General features: G+C 46.2%; 1 protein-coding gene across 3 annotated transcripts; it reads left to right on the forward strand.

The window, feature by feature from the left end:
• The first annotated feature begins 121 nt into the window (after window positions 1–121).
• LOC306835069 (tyrosine-protein kinase yes-like) lies at window positions 122–19,809 on the forward strand. 3 transcript variants are annotated; one of them, XM_079361477.1, is made up of 13 exons: window positions 122–507; window positions 802–857; window positions 10,268–10,577; window positions 11,561–11,660; window positions 12,747–12,845; window positions 12,960–13,063; window positions 13,169–13,318; window positions 14,253–14,408; window positions 14,821–15,000; window positions 15,546–15,622; window positions 16,821–16,974; window positions 17,266–17,397; window positions 18,290–19,809. In XM_079361477.1, the coding sequence occupies exons 3-13, from the start codon at window positions 10,280–10,282 to the stop codon at window positions 18,496–18,498; spliced, it is 1,659 nt and encodes a 552-aa protein (XP_079217603.1). In that variant the 5' UTR covers window positions 122–507; window positions 802–857; window positions 10,268–10,279; the 3' UTR covers window positions 18,499–19,809. The 3 variants fall into 3 exon arrangements, with proteins under 3 accessions (XP_079217603.1, XP_079217602.1, XP_079217604.1); XM_079361476.1 differs by having other exon boundaries at window positions 122–857; XM_079361478.1 differs by having other exon boundaries at window positions 122–857; window positions 10,271–10,577.
• The last annotated feature ends 531 nt before the right edge of the window (window positions 19,810–20,340 follow it).

The following is a 20,340-nucleotide window of genomic DNA, read 5'->3' on the forward strand; positions in this document are numbered from 1 at the left end:
ACTACAACATGGGATCAGTCAATGTTGTCTCTGGTGGTTTCCTTCCTTTTTTAAAATTCATAAATATGAATTAATATCAACTCCAGTATATTTTAAAACCAGCTAAAGCTACTAGCACTATTATAGGTTTAGGATTTTTCTCCGAGCTGCAAATGTGATTGCAGTATCACTGCACAACCAGCAGGGGGCGTCAGAGATCTGTACTTGAGATTGAAAACGGTACAAATTGAGTATTCTTTGAGACCTCTTTTCTCCTCTCATATCAAAGCCTCCTTCACTCTGCTCTTCTTCCTCCTCCCCAGTTTGTGTCCCCCTTTCTTCATCCAGTCGTCTCTTCTTCTTCTTCTTCTTCTGTGGTGGTGGTCGTCTCCTCCCTCCCAGCTGCTCCCAGATCAGCTGCACGCGCCGGACGGATCTGTGTCTCCAGCTGTGTGGATCCAGTCCCGCAGGCAGACAGGCAGGCAGGCAGAGAGGCAGGGTCGGCCATGTTGTTGTGTGGGGGTTGATGTAAGTTTAGTAGTAGGAAGTGAAGAAGCGACAAAGGGCTGGGACACTTCTGGATCTCACTTTTCCTCGTTTCCTCTCCTCACCGCTGTCATGCTTTCTTCTTCTTCTCTGACAACAATGAGTGCCCGCTCCGCCGCCTCCGCCATCCGCACCGCCTGCAACACTTGCGCTGCTTTGATTTAACTTCAGCACTGAAAAAAAACAAAAAAAAAACAACCTAACCACAGTTGGATGGATGAAGTGAGAATGAAGGAGGCTTGGTCCCGGTTGGAATAACTCGGATTTTTCTATTAGAGGGGGAGGTGAAGAAAACGGGAGAAGTCGCAGAAGAAGAACGAGGATTTGAGAAGGTAAAAAAAAAAAAGAAAAGAAAGAAAGAAACCCAAATGAAAAACGGGGTCTTTGTCAGAGCTGTGTCGGATTAGATAAGGATGGGCCGAAAAGCAGCTGCTCGCCTGCCTGCCTGTCTGACCTGTCACCAACAAAGGAATAAACGTGTCTTATTACCATGCATTTACCTGCGCTCGTGCAGCTGTGTAGTCAGCACGAGATCATTTCTAATAGGTGAAAAATCAATTAACACAAATCATGTGCTTGAAATCCCACAGGCATATCAGATGGCACAGTTAAAGTAGGGCAAGGTCACCACATCACTCATATTTAACGTTATAATAAGATTTATATATATTCATTGTCAGCCTATTGTTTGGCTCCAGATGGTTTAACATCTGTACAGGAGTTTTCTTTGTAACAGCAGGATGATAGCAGTATAAAACTAGAGGCTGGAAGTTTAAAAATGTTCATGCATTTTGATGAAGTGAGGCTGCTGATCATTAGTTTTTAACATCTCTCTTGTGAAACTGCTCATTGTTTAAATTTAACAACACACATCACATAAGAGGAAAAAAGTGCCACCTCATCGTTTCTCATAGCTCACCCAGTGTTTGCTGATTCAGATGATTGTCAGATCGCTGTCAGGGGAGGGGGGTGAAGAGGAGGAGGAGGAGGAGGAGGAGGAGGAGGACTTGGTTCAGGCCCTTCAAAGTGATGCTGTCACTGTATAGACTGAGTCCAGACTGATTAACAGCTGAGTGTTTTCTGCGACTTCCTCAGATCTCTCCATCCTTCTTCCACTTTTCATCATGTGCAGCTCTGCACCTTGAGAGGCACCGAGGTCCAGTCTGTTTCTAATACACACACACACACACACACACACACACACCCAGACAGATGTTTATTATTTATCTTAATTTGTGTTTTTTTGTGTGTTGTTGGTATTATGTGTCAGGCGACACAAAGCTGGGGTTAAACTAGCACTGCAGGTTTGCATCAACAAAGTCCAGAGGTGCCCTGTGCACAGTCATGCTGCTGATCCGGGGTGCAGCTAGACCCGGAACAGACCGCTTTCTAGACCCGAGTAATCCAGCATACACCAGGATTGTTCAGATTCTTTTACCTGAGTGAACCTGAGGAAGACTCTATATTACTTATGTTAAGTTTTAGCACCCACGGGAGGATGAAAGTTCCTGTTCATTTACTCAGTGGTCTGTTTTCAGTTCACATTTAGTTTGTAATCTGACTCAGGTTATCTGCTGCTCTAAATCACAACTCAGTCTGACTCATTTAATCTGATGTAACATCTGGAAAACGTTTTACCGTTGGTCACAGTGTTTGGTTGACAAATAATTGTGATGTAATTTCAGATGACTGAACAGCTGAATGAGGTCAGTGTCAAGCTGGCACCAATCTGGAGCCTGGGATTATGTAGAAGGTTCTATGACATTTAATCTGTGAGGAGCAGCTGATGTTTCATCAAAGCCAAATCACAGATGCTTTTTGTCATTTTTTTTTAAACTTGTTGAAATCTGTTCACATTGGAGAAAAGAAATCCCATGAATATGGTTATTTTCCATTAAAGGAGCAGTATGTAGCTCTGCCCCCTAGTGTTTAAAACGGGTACTGCAGTCTAAACTCTAATCATCACAGAGAGCTGTCTGGCTCCGCCCCCTCCTCCTCTCTAGAGTGGATGCACACACAGCTCTGCATGTGGTGGACACTGTAGCTTCAGTGTTTAGCCAGCTCTGCATGTAGAGACACTGTAGCTTCAGTGTTTAGCCAGCTCTGCATGGGTCTGTAAAGCTTTCTGCGTTCTAACCTCTCTCCATGTTTCAAAAGCAGCCCAGCTCAGACTGGCTTTCGTTAGACGTCGACAGTTGAAGAAAGCGGCCCTGTTGTATGCTGACATGATTGTAGACACAAGAATTCCCAAAATAGCTCGCAGTGATCCAGGTGCCAGGATTCAGGTATTCTCATGAGACCTGTTATCTGAGAGAGTGTGTGATGTCTGTTTCTCTGGCAGCTTCAAATCTCTCATGAACACAACAAAGAGTTCTTGAAAAGAAGGAGGCTGATAAAATGTCCAGGCAGGAGGAGTCGAGCCCTCTCCATTCAAACACACTGATTAGTGATTTGCAGGCTTATTGCATCATGTGATATCTCTGAAATCGAGCTCTTTGCGAGTCGTTTCTTGCCCTCTGAATGTTGCAAGCAGCTGGATCAGTTTACTGTGAGCGTGCCTGAAAACAGCGCTCCACACACAGTGGAGCTCATTATGAACCGTGTATTGATGTTTCTCTCAAAAGCTCTGAGGCTTTGCACCATCGTAGCATCACATGACATTTCTCCAGACCCACTTTTAACTCTCTGGCATCAGAGGAATGTGCTGGATGTTGGGCAGGCAGCATCTGTTGCCGATCTGAAGCCGAGTAAAGCTCCAGAGATCCTCCTCGCCTGCGCCTGTGGCTGCGAACAGCTGTCCAATCAGACGCAGGGACGGGTTTCACTCAGAAGCACAATATAATAATTATAACTTTATTTATATAGCAGCTTCAAAAACAACTGTTTACAAAGTGACATGTTAAAAAAAGAACAACATAACATTCAGGGAAAGAAAGGAACAGACGGACCAAACGGAGAATAAAAATGATATAAAAGCAGATAACAGAAATAAGAGAGACACAACAGGCAGTTAAATACAATGATGGATAAAGTAGTTTAAAATCAGCGAGGAGAGAGCTCAATAAACACTCAATGAAAGCTGAAGGGAGACTGTGGGACGACGTCACAACACGAGCTGTACGTAGACGAAAAGAAGAGATGGTGAAATGAATCAGACGACGGAGGGCCGGAGAGTTAAATGTTAAAAGGAGAACGAACAAACATACTAAACACAGGAAGGGAGAAAGTATAGAAGAGGAGAGGATGGAAGTGAGAGAGCAGATAAAAGCAAGTCTAGAATAATAAAAACGAGTGTTAAGATTTAAAAGATGTCCGTCAGAATACGTCGTAGTTTTGTAGAAGAAATGTGAAGCGGGCCGGCCGTGGGTTCGCTTGATGCTCTTTAAGAGGCTGTCAGTCCAGTTCGAGCTGTGTAGGTTGGATTTTTAAATATTGAAGGTTTTACAAAGAGCCAAACATGGAGGACTTTCTCCTCCTTCCTGTCCTGCAGCACTGATGTGCACGCTTGTTAATGGGAGACGTATGGAAAGCATCGTTTATATGACAGGAGTTACCTGATTGTCCTCTGTTACATCGTTGACTGTAAATGTTAAGAGATGAACCCCGTCGGTTTTTGCAGCTGATTTTCAGAAGTGGAAATGCTGCCTTATACACGACATGTCAGTCCACCTTACAGCAGGAGCGGGTTTTAAACCGTTACATCACGGCCGCCTGTCAGTCAGCTCAGCTCCACGCCTTATTGTGGATAACGCTTATCCATTATGAAATCAAAATGGGCCAGCTTTTTTTGTTTCTGACCAGGGGAACAAAAAACATCACAGTCTGCACAAAAAAACAAAACAAAAAGTGATCTGTGTCTTCTGCATGTGCCCAAATGTCTAGATAAGACAAAACGGTGTTATTTCTCAGTCTTATCAGCATTTTGTGAAGCCTGTGTGGAATTCTCCCAGTCCGGCTCCGAGCGGCGGGGGGAAGACGAGCGTAGGAGGCTCATTGATAAGAAGAGTTCAGGTTGGTGTTTTGTCTGTAACAGAAGAAGAATAATGTTTTGATTTCTGAGTTTCAAGTTTTTAAAAACGCTGGAATAAATGTTGTTCTACCACAGCTGGAGCTGGAAGCGGATTCCTGGCAGCTGGTTTGATTTAGGTGTAGTGTGCAGAGCTCTGTCCAAGCCTCTCAGTATGGAAACTATGTGGGTTGTTTGGTGGAAACATGCAGGGTCAAAGGTCACTGAAAGGATCCTCTGTCCCATCGGGGTTAAACATCTGGCGCCTGTCCTGTTTTACTTTGAGTTTTTACCACGACGTGCTCAAACTAAAAGACTCCCACAGTGTGAATGTAACAGGCGAGCTGAACTACCAACACATGCTGCATACTGTGGGTAGGAGTGGACTTCTTTGTTAGATGTGGAAAAGATGTGAGCTCGTCTGGAGTAACCAGCGTTATGAAGCAAAAACCCTGTATTGAATTAAAGACGCCATTGTTGACTTTCTGTCCAGCTGCACACGTCACATAAACACCAGATTAAATACTCACTCACAAAACATTTCAAAGAATTTCACTTTAGGCTGGCCTTGAAAACTTCCCGAGTTTGTTTGTGTGCAGGCTGCACAACAGCTGTCTGTTGTGCAGGGAGCTGGACTCGAACCATTTCCCCTCAGAGCTCGGATCTCCGAGGTGAAGGTGACAGGCTGCACGCTAAAGCAGGGCGACAACACGTCTGCACGATGTGATGATTGATCCGATGACACACAGAGACGACTCAGCTGCTCATAAACACCAGAAAGTTACAGCTTCAACTTTACTGGTGATGCACGCATAGCAGCCATGTTGGATTTCAAGCTGCTCGGAGTCCAGAGGGTTCTTTTCTGATGACGCACCAGATCAAACAGAATGCATCAAATGAGCTGCAGGTAGACGTGAGTGAAGACGGAGAGATAAAGATTTCTGGTGTTTAGGACCTAGAAGCATTTTTTGTTTCTTTTATGGGTGAAGTTACGTCTTGTCTTTCTGTTGGTCCTGATTACGTCTTAGAACGTACGAACATAAACACGCGGTGACGGTAACTTCTCGCTCACGCCGGCTGATAGAAGAATCGTTTTTGTCTTCTTGTTGATTCTCTCAAAAAGCGTCCGCTCTCGTTTTTGTCTTCTTGTTGATTCTCTCAAAAAGCGTCCGCTCCAAGTCTGATTGACGCCGGAAGAACAATCGCTAACTTTCTGTCAAGTGGAGAAGAGCGAGGACGCCGCGCTCCACGCCTTTCCAGTCAGCTAGAAGGAAGCATCTTCAGCACACACACACACACACACACACACACACACACACAGGTGTGTTTGTGTTCAGTGTGTGCATGATGACCCTTCCTCTCTCATTGTCTCCATGGGGCTCTCACTGGTGAAAATGGGAGGCCTCTTGTGTTTGCATGCGATGTGCTGTTGTAGGTCATGTAATCATCCTGAGGCCAGCGGGATGTTGTCAGCGATAAGAATGAGTTTCTATTATTAACAGCGCAGCAGACTTTGCTCGTGGCCTCGCGGCTCCTTCGTTATCGTCTCATGTTGGACTGAACAGACTTTGATTTTGAAATTCAGTGAAGTTTGACATTTAAGATTCCCTCACAGCTCAGTGCAGACGTCCTGCTCTTTGTGACCTTAAAGCACTGATGGGTTACAATGACAGTTCCATTTGATTGGGACGTGTCCGTCATCTTCTAAACAACTCAAATATTAAGAAGAGATTTTCTAATGAGCCTTGAGGGTTGGCCAACATGTCTGAACAGCGTTTTAAAACACTTGCTGAATCTTCATTGTTATGCAGATGAAACTCAAGTATTCTTATCAATGAAGCCAGGAAGGAAACCAACCAGTTAATAAAGTCATACCTGAGCCTGACTGGCTCAAAGGATGTGGCCAATAAACGGGAGAGAGAGCCAGAAAGACTCAGTTAACTCATTTATATACAAAGAATATGAATTAAATTACAAAAGGAATAAAGTATGGATGATATAGTGTAAGTGAGTGTGTGTGTGTGTGTGTGTGTGTGTGTGTGTGTGTGTGTGTGTGTGTGTGTGTGTGAATGTGTTTGATGAAGAAAGTAACAAAACAGGCAGCATGTGAGGCGACAGCTTGGAGCACCGGGCCCAGTGCTCCCAGTGCTCCCAGTCAGAGTGATGAGGGCCACACCAACATGCAACAGAAGAAAAGGAGAAGTCACAAGCTAACAGACATGAATACCTGATAATCCCCTCCTCTGTGTTTGGATCTGAAGCACGTCATGACATCACTTCCTGGATGGCATCAGCCATCAGGGGAAATGATCTTGGAGTTACATTCGACCACGATCATTGGTTTTCAACTTCACCTCAAAACAAAATGCCAAAACTCAGATCAGACCGGTTGTGTCTCAGACCTTCAGTACTGTCACTCAGGGTGTTGTAGTAAGTAAGACATCAGCCTCTGTGTGTTTGCCTCTGTCCCGTCTTCTTGGCCTGATAGTTTGATTTTCAGCAGATGTCTTTGAGTCTGGTCCTGCTGGACGTTTCTGTCTTTCATCTCTGGGCTGCAGCTTTCTGTAAAGGCCGAGACGAACCTGTGCAGTTGGACTATATACAGCATGTGTGCTTTTGGTCACTCCTTTTTTTTTTTTTTTTGTTTTCTCTTAATATCCTCTTATAGTAAATCCTCCATCCGTGTAATCCTCCTAGTTCAAGCTGTGGGAGCTGGCACTGTCTCCCTCATTCTACCAACCTGCTGTTTCCCTCTCTCTCTTCCTCCTTTCAACTCCGTCTCAGTCACTTTCTCTAAACACACTTTTATCTGACACACTGGGACTGTTGGCAGTGCTCTCCTTCGCCTGGATGGGATTGAATGTGGTTGATGAAGATGCTCCGTGTGTGTGTGTGTGTGTGTGTGTGTGTGTGTGTGTGTGTGTGTGTGTGTGTGTGTGTGTTGCAGATTTAGGTCATCTCCTAGTAAAGATAGTAGGTCCATAGATCGTGTTTCTCGTGTCTTCCACGTGGAGCTCTGCTGACTGATGCGCTGTAATGCGCCTCTCTCTCTCCACTTGGAGTGTGTGTGTGTGTGTGTGTGTGTGTGTGTGTGTGTGTGTGTGTGTGTGTGTGTGTGTGTGTGTATTACTGCTTCACACTCTTTTTGCAGTCCTTACTGACTTTGACACCAAAGAACTGAGCTTCTTGAAGGAAACGTCCGCCTGGAGTCTTTTTAGACGAGCACGCCGCCTTTCTTGTTCGGACGCTCCGAGCGCTCGATTTAAAAACGGTTTAACCTTTCAGGAAGGCGCCGCTGACGTCACCGAGGCTGTTTTTCCAAATGTTCGATGCTCCTTGTAGTTTTGCCTTCTGTGGATCGTTTCTTTGATCCACATCCTCGTTGCTTCGTGTCTGATCCGGTAAAAAACAAAATAAAACGACCTTACACATAAACCATGCAGTAAAAAGTAACGGAGCAGTGTCGGTCGTCATGGAGACGGAACGAACGCTCAGTGAAGGCACTTCAGGTTACGCCATTCAGCTAACTAGCCAGTAAGTCTAGCATGCTAGCAACTGGTCCAAACGTTGTCAAGGAAACAAGGAAAGCTCATTCAATATTTTGATCTCGGAGTCATGAATACTTATTTCCAAACGTTTTGGAGATATTTCTGTTATGTTGGGGGGAACTCCAACCCTCTTTACCCGCATTTATTTTTATTGGTGCGTTTATTCGATAGCCAACAGAGTCTAAGCAGGAGATAAAAGGAGTGAAGTTTAAGTTGGACCTAAGCTGTGAAAACATCTCAGTATTGGCACTTTTACGCCTGAAGTGAAAAACACTGATTTCCACACTTGTTGTACGATTTTAAAGTCAGTGACAAAACTAATATTGTCTCTATTTTCAGCAGTCTGGGAAGGTGATGTCACTTTGTAGGAAACAGCTGATGTCTCATTTTTGAAAAGAAAATACATCCTCTCTCCAAAGTGCAAAGTACTTCTGGGACCCTGTCCAGTGTTTTACAGCGGGGCTGAGTTCACTGCTGAGCCAACGGGCCAGACTGCCTGATGAGGAAACACGAGCCCACCAGAGTCGAGCGAGCTGCTGACTGAAGCCTTTTGCTTTCTGTGATTCTGGTTGGAATCTTCGGGATGGGGGGGGAAAGGTTGGAAAAAAGTCTGTTTTTCTTGCCAACATTCCCAACATATTGGCTCCAGATCTAACATCTGAGAATAGATTTGTTGGGATAATCCTTTGAAGACATTTTTAAAGAAATCTGTTTCATTCGACGGGAGCGCTCATTAAAGGGATTTGTAAGAGGGCGACGGGCACTCGGCACGAGCTGCAGTTTAAAGAGTTTCACTTTTTTTTTTGGATTTGAACAAAGTGTTCCGAATCTTTGGAAGGCTTCTGTGGTCGTCCCCGTTTAGTTGATTTCCTTGGCAGTTCAGCTGAAGAACTCGATGAACCCTCGATAGCGCTCCTCCTTCCTCATTGAAGGGGGGGAGAAAAAAAAAAAAATCCCTCCCACCTCTCAAAATCAAGGCCGCTGTTTGAGATCCAGTGAAAAGGTGCATTACAGCCTCGGCAGATCCTCTTCAGCTTCATCGATGCATGATTGCGACCCTGTTGTTCAGTGAACCGCCGCCCCTTGTCTCTCCTCCTGTCGCCGGCTAACAAACACGTGTTTGCACAGTCTCGGTAAAAGCTCCATTGTTGGAGCGTCTTGTAACGTGTCAGCGCCAATTAAGCGAGTTCAAGTGCCGGAGCAGCTGTTGTTCTTGGCGGCTTAGGAAAAGGGTTCTGATCCCCCCCCCGAGCTCAGACGTCTTTACGAGCGTGTCTGATTGTCTCCACATTTTTCCGGACCTTCACCTCACTGAAGAACGCCTCCGTGTGACTGAACTGTGTCAGGGAAGGAATGACTGTACCGCGCACACGGACCCGCGGTCGGGCCGAGTCGTGGACAGATGATGACACACGTGAAGCCCCCCCCCCCCCCCCCGCCCCCGCACCCCCCCTCTCACCCCCCCTCCTTTACAGAGACAGTTACAGCACGATGAAAAAAGACTTGGAGGGTTTGTGTTCAGTCTGTGTTTCAGCGTCGTTCCTTTGTGGCGGTTTGGAGTTTTTATTCGGCTCTTTGCGTCTTAACGATCTTTCTTCTTCATCCTTGTGTCCCGTCGAAGTCGTTTTCACGTCTGTGTTTCCTGTTGTGAAAGTCACCATGGTCGTTTTACGTCTCTTTAAATGTGTTTTTTTTTTTGGTTCTAATTCTGCATGATTTTCATCTTCATGTAGCATCAGTGTGTGGTCATTTGTCAGCAGCACATTATCCTCCCGTTGATCCGTTTGTTTGGAAACATCAGGAGAGATCTCGTTCGGGACAAACAGTGAAGTGATAATCTCGTATTTCATGCTTTCGTCTGGTTGAAATGACAACATGCGTAGAATAATGTAAACGTGTCGTGAGGGATTCAGAGCGGATTAAACACTCGCCCATATGTCCCACTTACATGGCTTATGGTGTTGGCGTTTTCAACAACAACAAAATGATTCACATGTTAATGTCAGGTCGTTAAATTTTCATTTCATAACTCGTGTTGCTACAGGCCTCGTGTTGCAACTGTTAATCCTGCTCCGCCCCGCTCTTCACTTAATTTATGGATCATCAAAGTGACTGAAGAATGCGCCGCTGTCCTCTGCAGCAGCGCCTGCACTGAGCTGACGCTGTTGTTGTTGTTGTGTCCGTCCAGCAGGGTGAGACGATGGGCTGCGTAAAGAGCAAAGAGGACAAAGGCACCACCATGAAGTATCGGCAGGAGAACTCCACGGGATCCGACCCGAACGCCATCGCCGCCACGCCTCACGTCGGTCACTACGGGCCTGATCCCACCCAGCTTCAGCAGAATCCTCCGACGTCCTCTTCGTCGGGCTCCGGGGGCGCCAGCTTCAACCACACCCTGACGCCGTTTGGAGGCTCCTCGTCGGCCATCACTCCCTTCGGAGGGGCGTCGTCCTCTTTCTCCGGCCCCGTGTCCAACTCGTTCTCCGGCGCCGTCTCCAGTGAGTGGCGTTCCACACAGTGCTGATAATGGCCTCCATGCAGAGTGTTTTTCATCTTCATGTTTTGAACACAATGATTAATTCATGACACGGGTGGATTAATTCTCCCGGTGGTACCCTTCAGAATCTTTGAATTATTTAATCTGCGTCCATCTGCCCGAGCCGTTACATAAATCTGAATTTCATTTAAACAATTTTAAAATGTTATTTAAATCAACATGTCGACACTTGACTTGTAGCAGATTGTCAGCGAGAAGACCACACACACAAAGTCCAAGACCAACCTGAGACCAGAGCGCTCCAAGGCCGAGACCGAGTCAAGACCAGGACCAAGACCCAGGCAGGGCTAGACCAGGACCCTTTTCAGGGCTGGAGCCGATGCCGGGGTTCACTCTGGTCCGTCACAGGGCAATGAGAGCAACAAACTCGGTCATATTTGTGATTTAGGAAAATGTTTTTTTTTATCTCAATCGAACAGTTTGTTTGGAGGGTCGATTGCAATTTCTCTCCATTTCTGTTTTTTACTTCAAATCCCTGAAGAGTGAAAAAACATGAAACCAAAAAACATCTGTACGAAAACAAAAGGTTGTCAACACTGTGTCCTTGTTTTCTGCACACACACACTGAGGCTGTGACGCCCTGATGTTCCACTCATTGTTATTGAACTTTAGCTTTTCCTTGACTTAACGCCGGCCGTACTATCAGCTGAGATCCTCCTAAATGTGCTCGAGCAGCTTACGCACACACACACACACACACACACACACACACACACACACACACACACACAGATAGCACAGCAGGCGGGGGAATGTTCCAGTTGGATCTACGTTGTAATCTGCTCTCAAGGCAGCAACCTTTGAAAACAATCACACCCGACATGCTCCCTCCATCACGTCTTTACAGAAGGGCATTTTAAGCTAACGACTGGTGTGTGTGTGTGTGTGTGTGTGTGTGTGTGTGTGTGTGTGTGTGTGTTGTAGGCGGCGTCACTTTCTTTGTGGCCTTGTACGACTATGAAGCCAGAACATCGGATGATCTTTCGTTCAAGAAAGGAGACCGCTTCCAGATCATCAACAACACGTAAGCATGGTCCTCGTCTCTCCCTCCGTCTTCAGGCCGGCTTCTTTACGAGACGTTTCCCTTCATGCAGGAATCCCAGACTGCACCTGCGCCTCCTTTTTGTGCCCCTGAATGGAATTTGATTGCATTTTATTCCTGCTGCTGGATGTCTGATTTCCCTTTGATTTCATTCCCGCTGTGGCAGACATGTCGCCTGAGGTTGCAGCATTGTGATGTTAAGTGGATTGGTCTCATTCAGCCCTCATTGTGACGGTGTTTATCCGTCATGTCTCACATTTCAAAGACAGTCGAACCATTTTTTTTGAAAGCAAATCTGCATGTTTGAACAAAAGCAGAAGAAAAAAGATGATAAAAAAAAAGGCTAACTACCGCTGGAGGCAACATGCGGCTAACGTGAGGGCAATGTTTACGGCTCCAGCCGCTGAATTACTCGTGATGTCAAACCTTAATTGAACTGGCAGCAGGACGTGTTGTGCATGTGTGGGAATACTGATTCAACCATCTGCACTACAAATGACATTTTTTTGGGGGGAATTAATCAAGCACCAAAAAAAAGAGAAGTGTAAAATCCTGCAGTTCCTGGAGTGTCCACTAGAGGCTGGCTGCAGCAGCACAGGAAGTCACATACACACCCATTCAAACAGCCTGTTTTTACAGCAGACATGAACATGTTTACAGCCTGCTTCAAAAAACCAAATAGGTGTGATTAGCTCATGTCTCCATCCACACACACTGTACGGGGGGGAATGTTTTGATGACTCGTCAGTTTTGACTGGATGAAGGATCAGAGTTATTCACAATAAGGCGTGTAGCTGAGATGATTGACAGGTGGGCGCCGTGTAACGGTTTGTCAGGAGGCTTAAAACCCGCCTCAGCTCTCAGCCTGTCGTTAGCTTGACTCAAAGTTAGCCTGAGACAGCATTTCCAGCACGGAGACCGCCGCCGACGGGACTCCAGCGCCCCCTGCAGGGACAGACTGGGAACGTCACTCATGCATCATCCAATAACATTCACAGCCTCTGATTTAAACGAAGGACACGTTGAAGTCTGTTTTTTAAGCTCTCTGGTGTCTTCTTCGTCCTGCAGTGAGGGAGACTGGTGGGAGGCTCGCTCCATCAACACGGGCAGGAAAGGTTACATCCCCAGTAATTATGTGGCCCCTGCAGACTCCATCCAGGCTGAAGAGTAAGGCTCAGTATTCGCTGCTTGTTGTATCATCATCCTCGTATCTCTGCAGAGGAAGCTTCTTAGCTTCTGAGTGTGTCCACATTCTCACGTCTTCTGTGTTCCTCTCAAAAGGTGGTACTTTGGTAAAATGGGACGCAAAGACGCCGAGCGGCTGCTGCTGAATCCCGGGAACAATCGGGGAACGTTCCTGGTGCGAGAAAGTGAAACGACTAAAGGTGAAGATTTCTTCCACATCCAAAGCAAAGTTTAAGTCCTGATCCTTCTCAGCTGGTCTACAAGCATTCAGAGCTCTCTGTTAACCTCTCTCCGGTTTCCTCCAGGAGCTTACTCTCTCTCCATACGAGACTGGGACGACGCCAAAGGAGACAACGTGAAACACTACAAGATCCGCAAGCTGGACAGCGGCGGTTACTACATCACCACGCGAGCTCAGTTCGATACGTTACAGAAGCTGGTCAAACACTACACAGGTATGTCTCCACTCACTGAGATGATTCTTTATGCTCCGTGCCACCGACATGTCACCATATGAACATGGAGGCCATTTTGTTTTTGTCATCCAACTTAAATTAAGACTGGGAATGTGACAAAATGTGAAATATTATTCACCTCAGCAATTTAAAAAGTGCCAATAACCCATCACCTTCCTCTCTCACTGCAACATGTGACACTTACACGCTACGCGAGGACGTCACCCCCGTTCACAGAGTGACTGAACGACTCAAAGGGAGGGGAGGTGTGTTCGTCAGTGAAGCAGCGTGTCGGCATGTTGCGTGGTGTAAAACTGAACTGACAAAGGAAACTACAAAACAAACGCTGCGAGGAGCGTGAGAGAGAGAGGGTGCACGCCGTCGGCTGCCGGATCTTAAGTCCACCTGAGAGACTGAACCGGTCCGCCCAGGTCTGACTGGGTTGAGTATTTGAGATAAACCCTCAGATCATCCGTATCCATGTCCTGTAGAGTTTAGTGAAGAGGTGACGTGATCACGAAGCTACTTCCTGTTTGCCGAGCGGCCTTAAACGCAGCGCTGATGAGCGGGTGTGAGTTTCCCCTCTGAGTGAACGTTAAAGTGTCACCCAGGGACATGAGAAGCATTTCATTTAGTTAACAATTGATGGAGCGGTTAGGATCCAGGTCGGCTCTCTGTCATCACACTCGCCTTCAGTCATGACTGCGGAGGGTTTGAGTGCGTTAAAAGCCACTTCATCTCATTTATATTTCATCGCAGCTGCTGTAAGAGTTTGATTTCATCCACATCAAATGAAATGAAGCGCCGCGTGAAACAGACGCTGGATCCTGCAGCTTCAAAGGCTCATGCTGCTGGTAGAGTGTGTGTGTGTGTGTGTGAGACACCGCTGGGTGTGATGTTAACCTTTTTGATCTCTTTGCTCGCTTCATCACAGAGCACGCCGACGGGCTCTGCCACCGGCTGACCACCGTTTGTCCCACGGTCAAGCCTCAGACTCAAGGACTGGCCAGAGACGCCTGGGAGATTCCTCGAGAGTCCCTGCGGCTGGAGCTCAAACTGGGTCAAGGCTGCTTTGGAGAGGTCTGGATGGGTAAGAGAGAGGCCATGCATTTGTTAATCATCCTGATTTAAACACGACACAAGCGTCGGATCATTTGTGAATAAATACAACATTATGTGCTTAAAATCTAACGCACACAAACTCTCTACAGCTCACAGTTATTGTGTCTATTTTTAGTCCGAACTTGGGAATTATCCACATCCTGCAGTTGCTTCCTCTGTTTGTTGCACATCCCCAGAGATGGTCAAAATAATTTGTTCCTTTCTCAACACCAAACTCATATCCGCTCATCTTCCCTGCGAGGCGTGTCATGCGTGACGGCACATGTCTGAGCGATTACAGGCCTTTAATTAATGATGTTGTCCCGCTCACACGCCATTAAAAAACACTGATTACACGTTCGGCCTGCGGCCTCTTTCTCCCCTCTCTTTTTCTTTTAAAGGCACGTGGAACGGCACCACAAAGGTGGCCATAAAGACGCTGAAGCCGGGCACCATGTCCCCAGAGGCCTTCCTGCAAGAGGCTCAGATCATGAAGAAGCTGAGACACGACAAACTGGTGCCTCTGTACGCCGTGGTCTCCGAGGAGCCCATCTATATCGTCACAGAGTACATGGTGAAAGGTACACGGAGTCTTTCTAAGCAGCGATATTCGATTAGCGTGTAAACTTGATTTTCGCAGATCTTCCAGCCCTGGAGAAGAACAAGACTGAAGCAGCTTCCTGTTTCACACACTGCAGACGTTTCAGGCGCGGCACCGCTCTGATGTCAGCTATACGCATGATGATTCCCTTAAAGGGGGGGGGGGGGATGCAAATGTTATGGATGCTTTAATGAATGTGCTGCACAGATTGAAGGTCCCTGAGAAACCCGGGATGTTTAATTAAAAAAAAAAAAAAGATGAAAGTGCAGGGAAGGTTTCACAGCTTCATATGCAATGTGTTGTAATATAAGATACATGTGTGTGTAAATACATAGTGTGGATCTACCATTAAAATATACATCCTCTAATAGGAATGAGAACATGGGTTTAGTCTCCCAGGGTTTGGAGAAGATGGAGGCTTGATTGGAAAATGTAACCTCTCATATAGGAGGACATTAAAATGCTTTTATCGCTCCGACAGCGTTCTCTCTCTCTCTCTCTCTCTCTCTCTCTCTGCTTTTACAGGAAGCCTGCTGGACTTCCTCAAAGAGGGCGATGGAAAGTTCCTGAAGCTGCCCTTGTTGGTGGACATGGCTGCACAGGTGAGGAGATTAGAATATACCGGAAACGTGGACGTACTGTAGTTAGCTCACGTCGCCCCGGTGTCGATCTGGAGACAGACACAAAGACAAAGACGGAGACAGACGAACATCTACGAGTCAAATCTGGAAGTTCAGTGAATCTGAAGCTTCTTAAAATCCAAACAGATGAATCCTAAAAACATTTCACAGAGTGCAGCAAAAAACAAGACGAGCCTTTGATACAGAAGGAGTTTCTGGTAAACATGTTTATCTCTGCAGCCCGACCTCAACTTTACTCTCGTTTAGTAGTTTATTCATTTAGGCCACAGGTTGTTTGATATTTTATTTTTCTAATATTTTGAAGAAAAACACATAAGACCTAAGACGACATTTAAAATCGTGTTTGCGTCGTCAAAGTGGACGCTTGATGAACTGCACGGTTTTTTGACACTGAAGCGTCGGTTTCATTTTTCATGCCTGAGGATTCATGAGCTTTTATTTATGTAATGGATTTAGAAGTCAGCTTCACTGTGGCGTTAATATTTTATGACAGCGACTCGAAAATAAAAGTGAGGATCAAATAAATCTGCATTTTAGCTCCGGAGCTGTAGAATCATCAGCTCTGGATCCACTTCCTGCCCAGTGTGCGTTTGTGCTCCTGTCTTTGTTGTTTTATTGTCACGGTTGGAAAAAAAAAAGGGTTTGAAATGCTTGGTTGCAGCGGCGTCCACATCTGCAGCATGACGCTAACATGCTTCTGTTCTCGGCTCAGATTTCGGAGCGAATTCTGGAAAAAAAGAATCCATTTTTTTACAGACTTACAGACATGCAACTGAAGTCCAACCTGTGTGATTTATCTGTGAGATGATTGGTCGATGGTGAGGAGGGAGCATCACAAACCTCAGATCTCGATGCGACCTCAGGAAGGTTTTTGAAATGTTCTTCGTGTGTTTGTTTTTGCGAGTGCAGAATTAGTGTCAGTGAATCGTGCCGTTCAGCTCGCAGCTTTATTTTAAGCCTCAGATTTGGACTTTTTATTTTTAGCCTCAGGTGAACAAAACTTCCTCTCCCAGACACTTTGCTTCTGTTCTTCTGTCATTTGTCTTCTCTCTATGTCTGTCGACGGGGCTCGTTGTTCTGAGAGGCTCAAAATATAAAAATAAAAGAGACATGAGACGCCGTCAACGTCTTTTTTATTATTATTATTTTTTTTTTTTAGATTGCAGACGGCATGGCTTTCATCGAGAGGATGAACTACATCCACAGGGACCTGCGTGCTGCCAATATTCTTGTCGGCGACAACCTGGTGTGCAAGATCGCCGACTTTGGTCTGGCCAGGTTGATAGAGGACAACGAGTACACAGCCAGACAAGGTGAACACACACACACACACACACACACACACACACACACACACACACACACACACACAGAGCTGAGTCACTGGTGAATGCGGTGACCTCACAGCAAGGTCGACTCTGCTGTCATCTTTCATGTTGAATTAAGATAATGGTGGAAAGCAGATGCTGCTGTTCACTCTGATTAGTTACATTTTTATGCGTCTTCGTCCCCTTTATGAAAAACGAGCTTACAGTTTAGCAAAGCCGCTGCGCCCTCTAGTGGCGTTACCTCACCCTAACCCTTCTGCTCTGCGTGACTCACAGGAGCCAAATTCCCCATCAAATGGACGGCGCCCGAGGCCGCCCTCTACGGACGCTTCACCATCAAGTCAGACGTCTGGTCCTTCGGGATCTTACTCACCGAGCTCGTCACCAAAGGCAGAGTGCCCTACCCAGGTGAGTGACCTGAAACGCCGGACGCACAGAACCACACTCATTAGACGGGTCAGAGGGTGGTGATTCACAGCAGGCGTTTGCAGCTTTCAGTCTGTCAGCAGGCGTCACGCTGGCGTGCTCATTAATGACAGAGGATGACGTGACGCTGTCTGATGTTGTTTATGCCTCTGCAGGGTGACAGTGACAGCACACACACACACACACACACACACACACACACGTTTGAGATTAGATGAGACCATCTGGTGGAGGGCGAGCAGGAGATTGAACACCACTCTTGTTTATAACCATCTGTCAGACTGACACCGCCCTGGGGAGCGGCGCCCGCAGGGTTCAGAAACACCTTCACGCCGCTCCACGTTTCATCACAGACGCTGAAAGAGAAACGACCCGTTTAAGGAATCATTAAACACTGAAGGAAGTACATACATGTCCTCACTGAAGTGTTCAAACATCGACTGTCATACCGTAGCTAAAGTTTGTAGCACATTAGCTTAGCATAGCATGACCAGTAGAAATAGTAGGACAGCTGTGATTCTGCAGTCGATCTTTCTCGGCCTGATTCATTCACTTCCTGGAGTCGGGAGGTTGCCAGGCAACATGTCATGAACTTCCATCTCTGTACAGAGGAAACAGCCTAAGAGCTTCTGGAAGGTCAAAAAGCCTTTCTCGTATCGTAGCGTAGCGTAGCTAATAGTATGCAGGATTGACTTGTCCCTGATGATGACGAGGTGTCGAGGGCTAACCATATCTTTGGACTTTAATTTGACTGACCCGGTCACACCGGGTGGAAGACACAGCAGCCGGTTTCAGTTTGTCGTCGCAACAATGGCGACACCTAGTGGATTAAAAAATGCCTTAAATCTGTGCCGCCTGTCTCTGCTCTCTTCAGGGATGGTGAACCGAGAGGTGCTGGAGCAGGTGGAGCGAGGCTATCGCATGCCCTGCCCCCAGGGATGCCCCGAGTCCCTGCACGAGATGATGAAGCTGTGCTGGAAGAAGGAGGCGGACGAGAGGCCCACCTTCGAGTACCTGCAGTCCTTCCTGGAGGATTATTTCACCGCCACAGAGCCGCAGTACCAACCCGGAGAGAACCTATAGCCTGGCCTGGAAGTGGACCTGCTTTTTTACAAAGAAGGAAAAAACAAAGAGCGCTTAATGATTCACTTGATCAGAAACTCGACGAAACCACTACGCTCATCATTTCACCTCCTCGTTCTCATTCATGGCGCCACACGTCGGACATGTTTGGTTTTTTTTTTCATATGGGTTTTAACACCACGCACGACAAAGACAGTTCTCTCTGTTCATTTGAAACACGCCACACGTGGGACTCTTTGTCGTGTTGCTGTGAAATAAGCTGTGATTATCCCTTTGAATTAGAAACAAAAACCCCCCTCGCTCAGTCCCAACGGTTGGGCCTGCGTGTGGTTTCACACACTACAATTCGCCTTCGAAATTGCTTTCTTTTGTGGGCGGATTGCTAAATTATGCATTGATGCAATTAATTATTAAGAGAGATAATATATATGACAAATGGGGGAGAAGCTCTCAGGGGACTCACGGTCCATTCAGCGGTGATTATTTAACAGGAAGTCCCACACAGCTTGACTTTACGGTTTGCAGTTCTTGTGTTTAAATGGATGTACGGACCGTGACATGCTTCCTGATGCCTTCCTCATCTTTTCACTGTTTTTTTTTATTTTTTATTATTTTATGTTCCTTTGCTATTACAGTCGATTCATATCACACAGACGTGGATTTATAGCTCCAGTTGACGGTGGTTTACGAAGGCCCATCATCCTGCAGAGCTCTCTTTGTAAGTCCTCTTTATAACAAAGCCATAATTCTTTGTGCACCTCGCCGGCCCGGGTTGTGTAACCTCCCTGTGATCGTGCGTCCTGACACATGCTGACATAAAGACGCTCTGCTGGACGTGTCAGCGAGTCAAACAGTGACGAAGCTCCAGGACTCGTGGCTCTCTGCCAGAGCGCAGTGACACCTGGAGAAACGTCTGCTGGCCGAGGATGCAGGACGACTTTAAAAGTTCTTTCTTCGAGTGGAAATCATGAACAAAAAAAAACCTGTAAAAGCACTTGGGACTTTTTTGTCTTCATGTATCTCTGCAAAGACTATTTGTACTGCAACGATCGCCCTTTTTTTACAGTGATTTTTACCTTTGCATTTCTCCCTATGTGGACTAAATTGGGACAGTATTAAGATGCAGATTCATGCCTGAACTTGTAAAGAAGGGCTTTGTGTAATATACAAATCCTCATTTTAAAACGATTATGAACAAAATGAGAAAAACTGCAAATTATATTTGGGTGGGTGAAGAAGTTGTCGGAGTCCTGATTGGGGAGTTTGTACAATAAAGACGTGATTTTACACGTGTTCGTATTGTTTGTGTGACTGTTATAACTTATTTACACGTTTCATACAGATGTGAGCTGATGTTTTACAGCAGACAGAAACAAACAAACACAAACCCTGCACAACCCCATAAAACATGTTCATGCACGCACACACACACACACACACACACACACACACACACACACAGCCAAAGTCAGAAGAGAAAAGTCACCTGTTTAGCCAGCTTTACCTGCTGACCTGAGAGATCTGATTGGACAGGAGACAGGGTGCAGGTGTGTTGTATCATTTCATGCTTTGCACACCAGATATGTTGAAGTCACTTCTGTGAGCTGGAAGCTGGTGAAGATTTTTTTGAAAGGTTTTCCTGTTAGCTCTCTGGCTCCTGCATGTTGGATGATTTTACAGCATTACAGTGATCACATCAGCTGGATAAATTAGATTAAAAAAAGCGTTGCATGTCTCTCAAACTGCCTGCAGCGTTCTCTTTGACCGGTGACATCATGAAGTGGGCGGGGCTCAAACTGCCTTACTGGTCAGTTGACAGAAACACTTCAGACTTCAGAAACT

The sequence above is a fragment of the Symphodus melops genome (genome assembly GCF_947650265.1).
Source record: "Symphodus melops genome assembly, chromosome: 14".
NCBI lineage: Eukaryota > Metazoa > Chordata > Actinopteri > Labriformes > Labridae > Symphodus > Symphodus melops.

What these genes read in the sequence shown, in the direction of transcription:
- LOC306835069 (XM_079361476.1), top strand. Translation starts at nt 10,280, where the DNA reads ATGGGCTGCGTAAAGAGCAAAGAGGACAAAGGCACCACCATGAAGTAT. An exon ending in GTTCTCCGGCGCCGTCTCCA is followed by an intron (nt 10,578 to 11,560) that starts GTGAGTGGCGTT and finishes TGTGTGTTGTAG; the next exon opens with GCGGCGTCACTTTCTTTGTG. An exon ending in TTCCAGATCATCAACAACAC is followed by an intron (nt 11,661 to 12,746) that starts GTAAGCATGGTC and finishes TTCGTCCTGCAG; the next exon opens with TGAGGGAGACTGGTGGGAGG.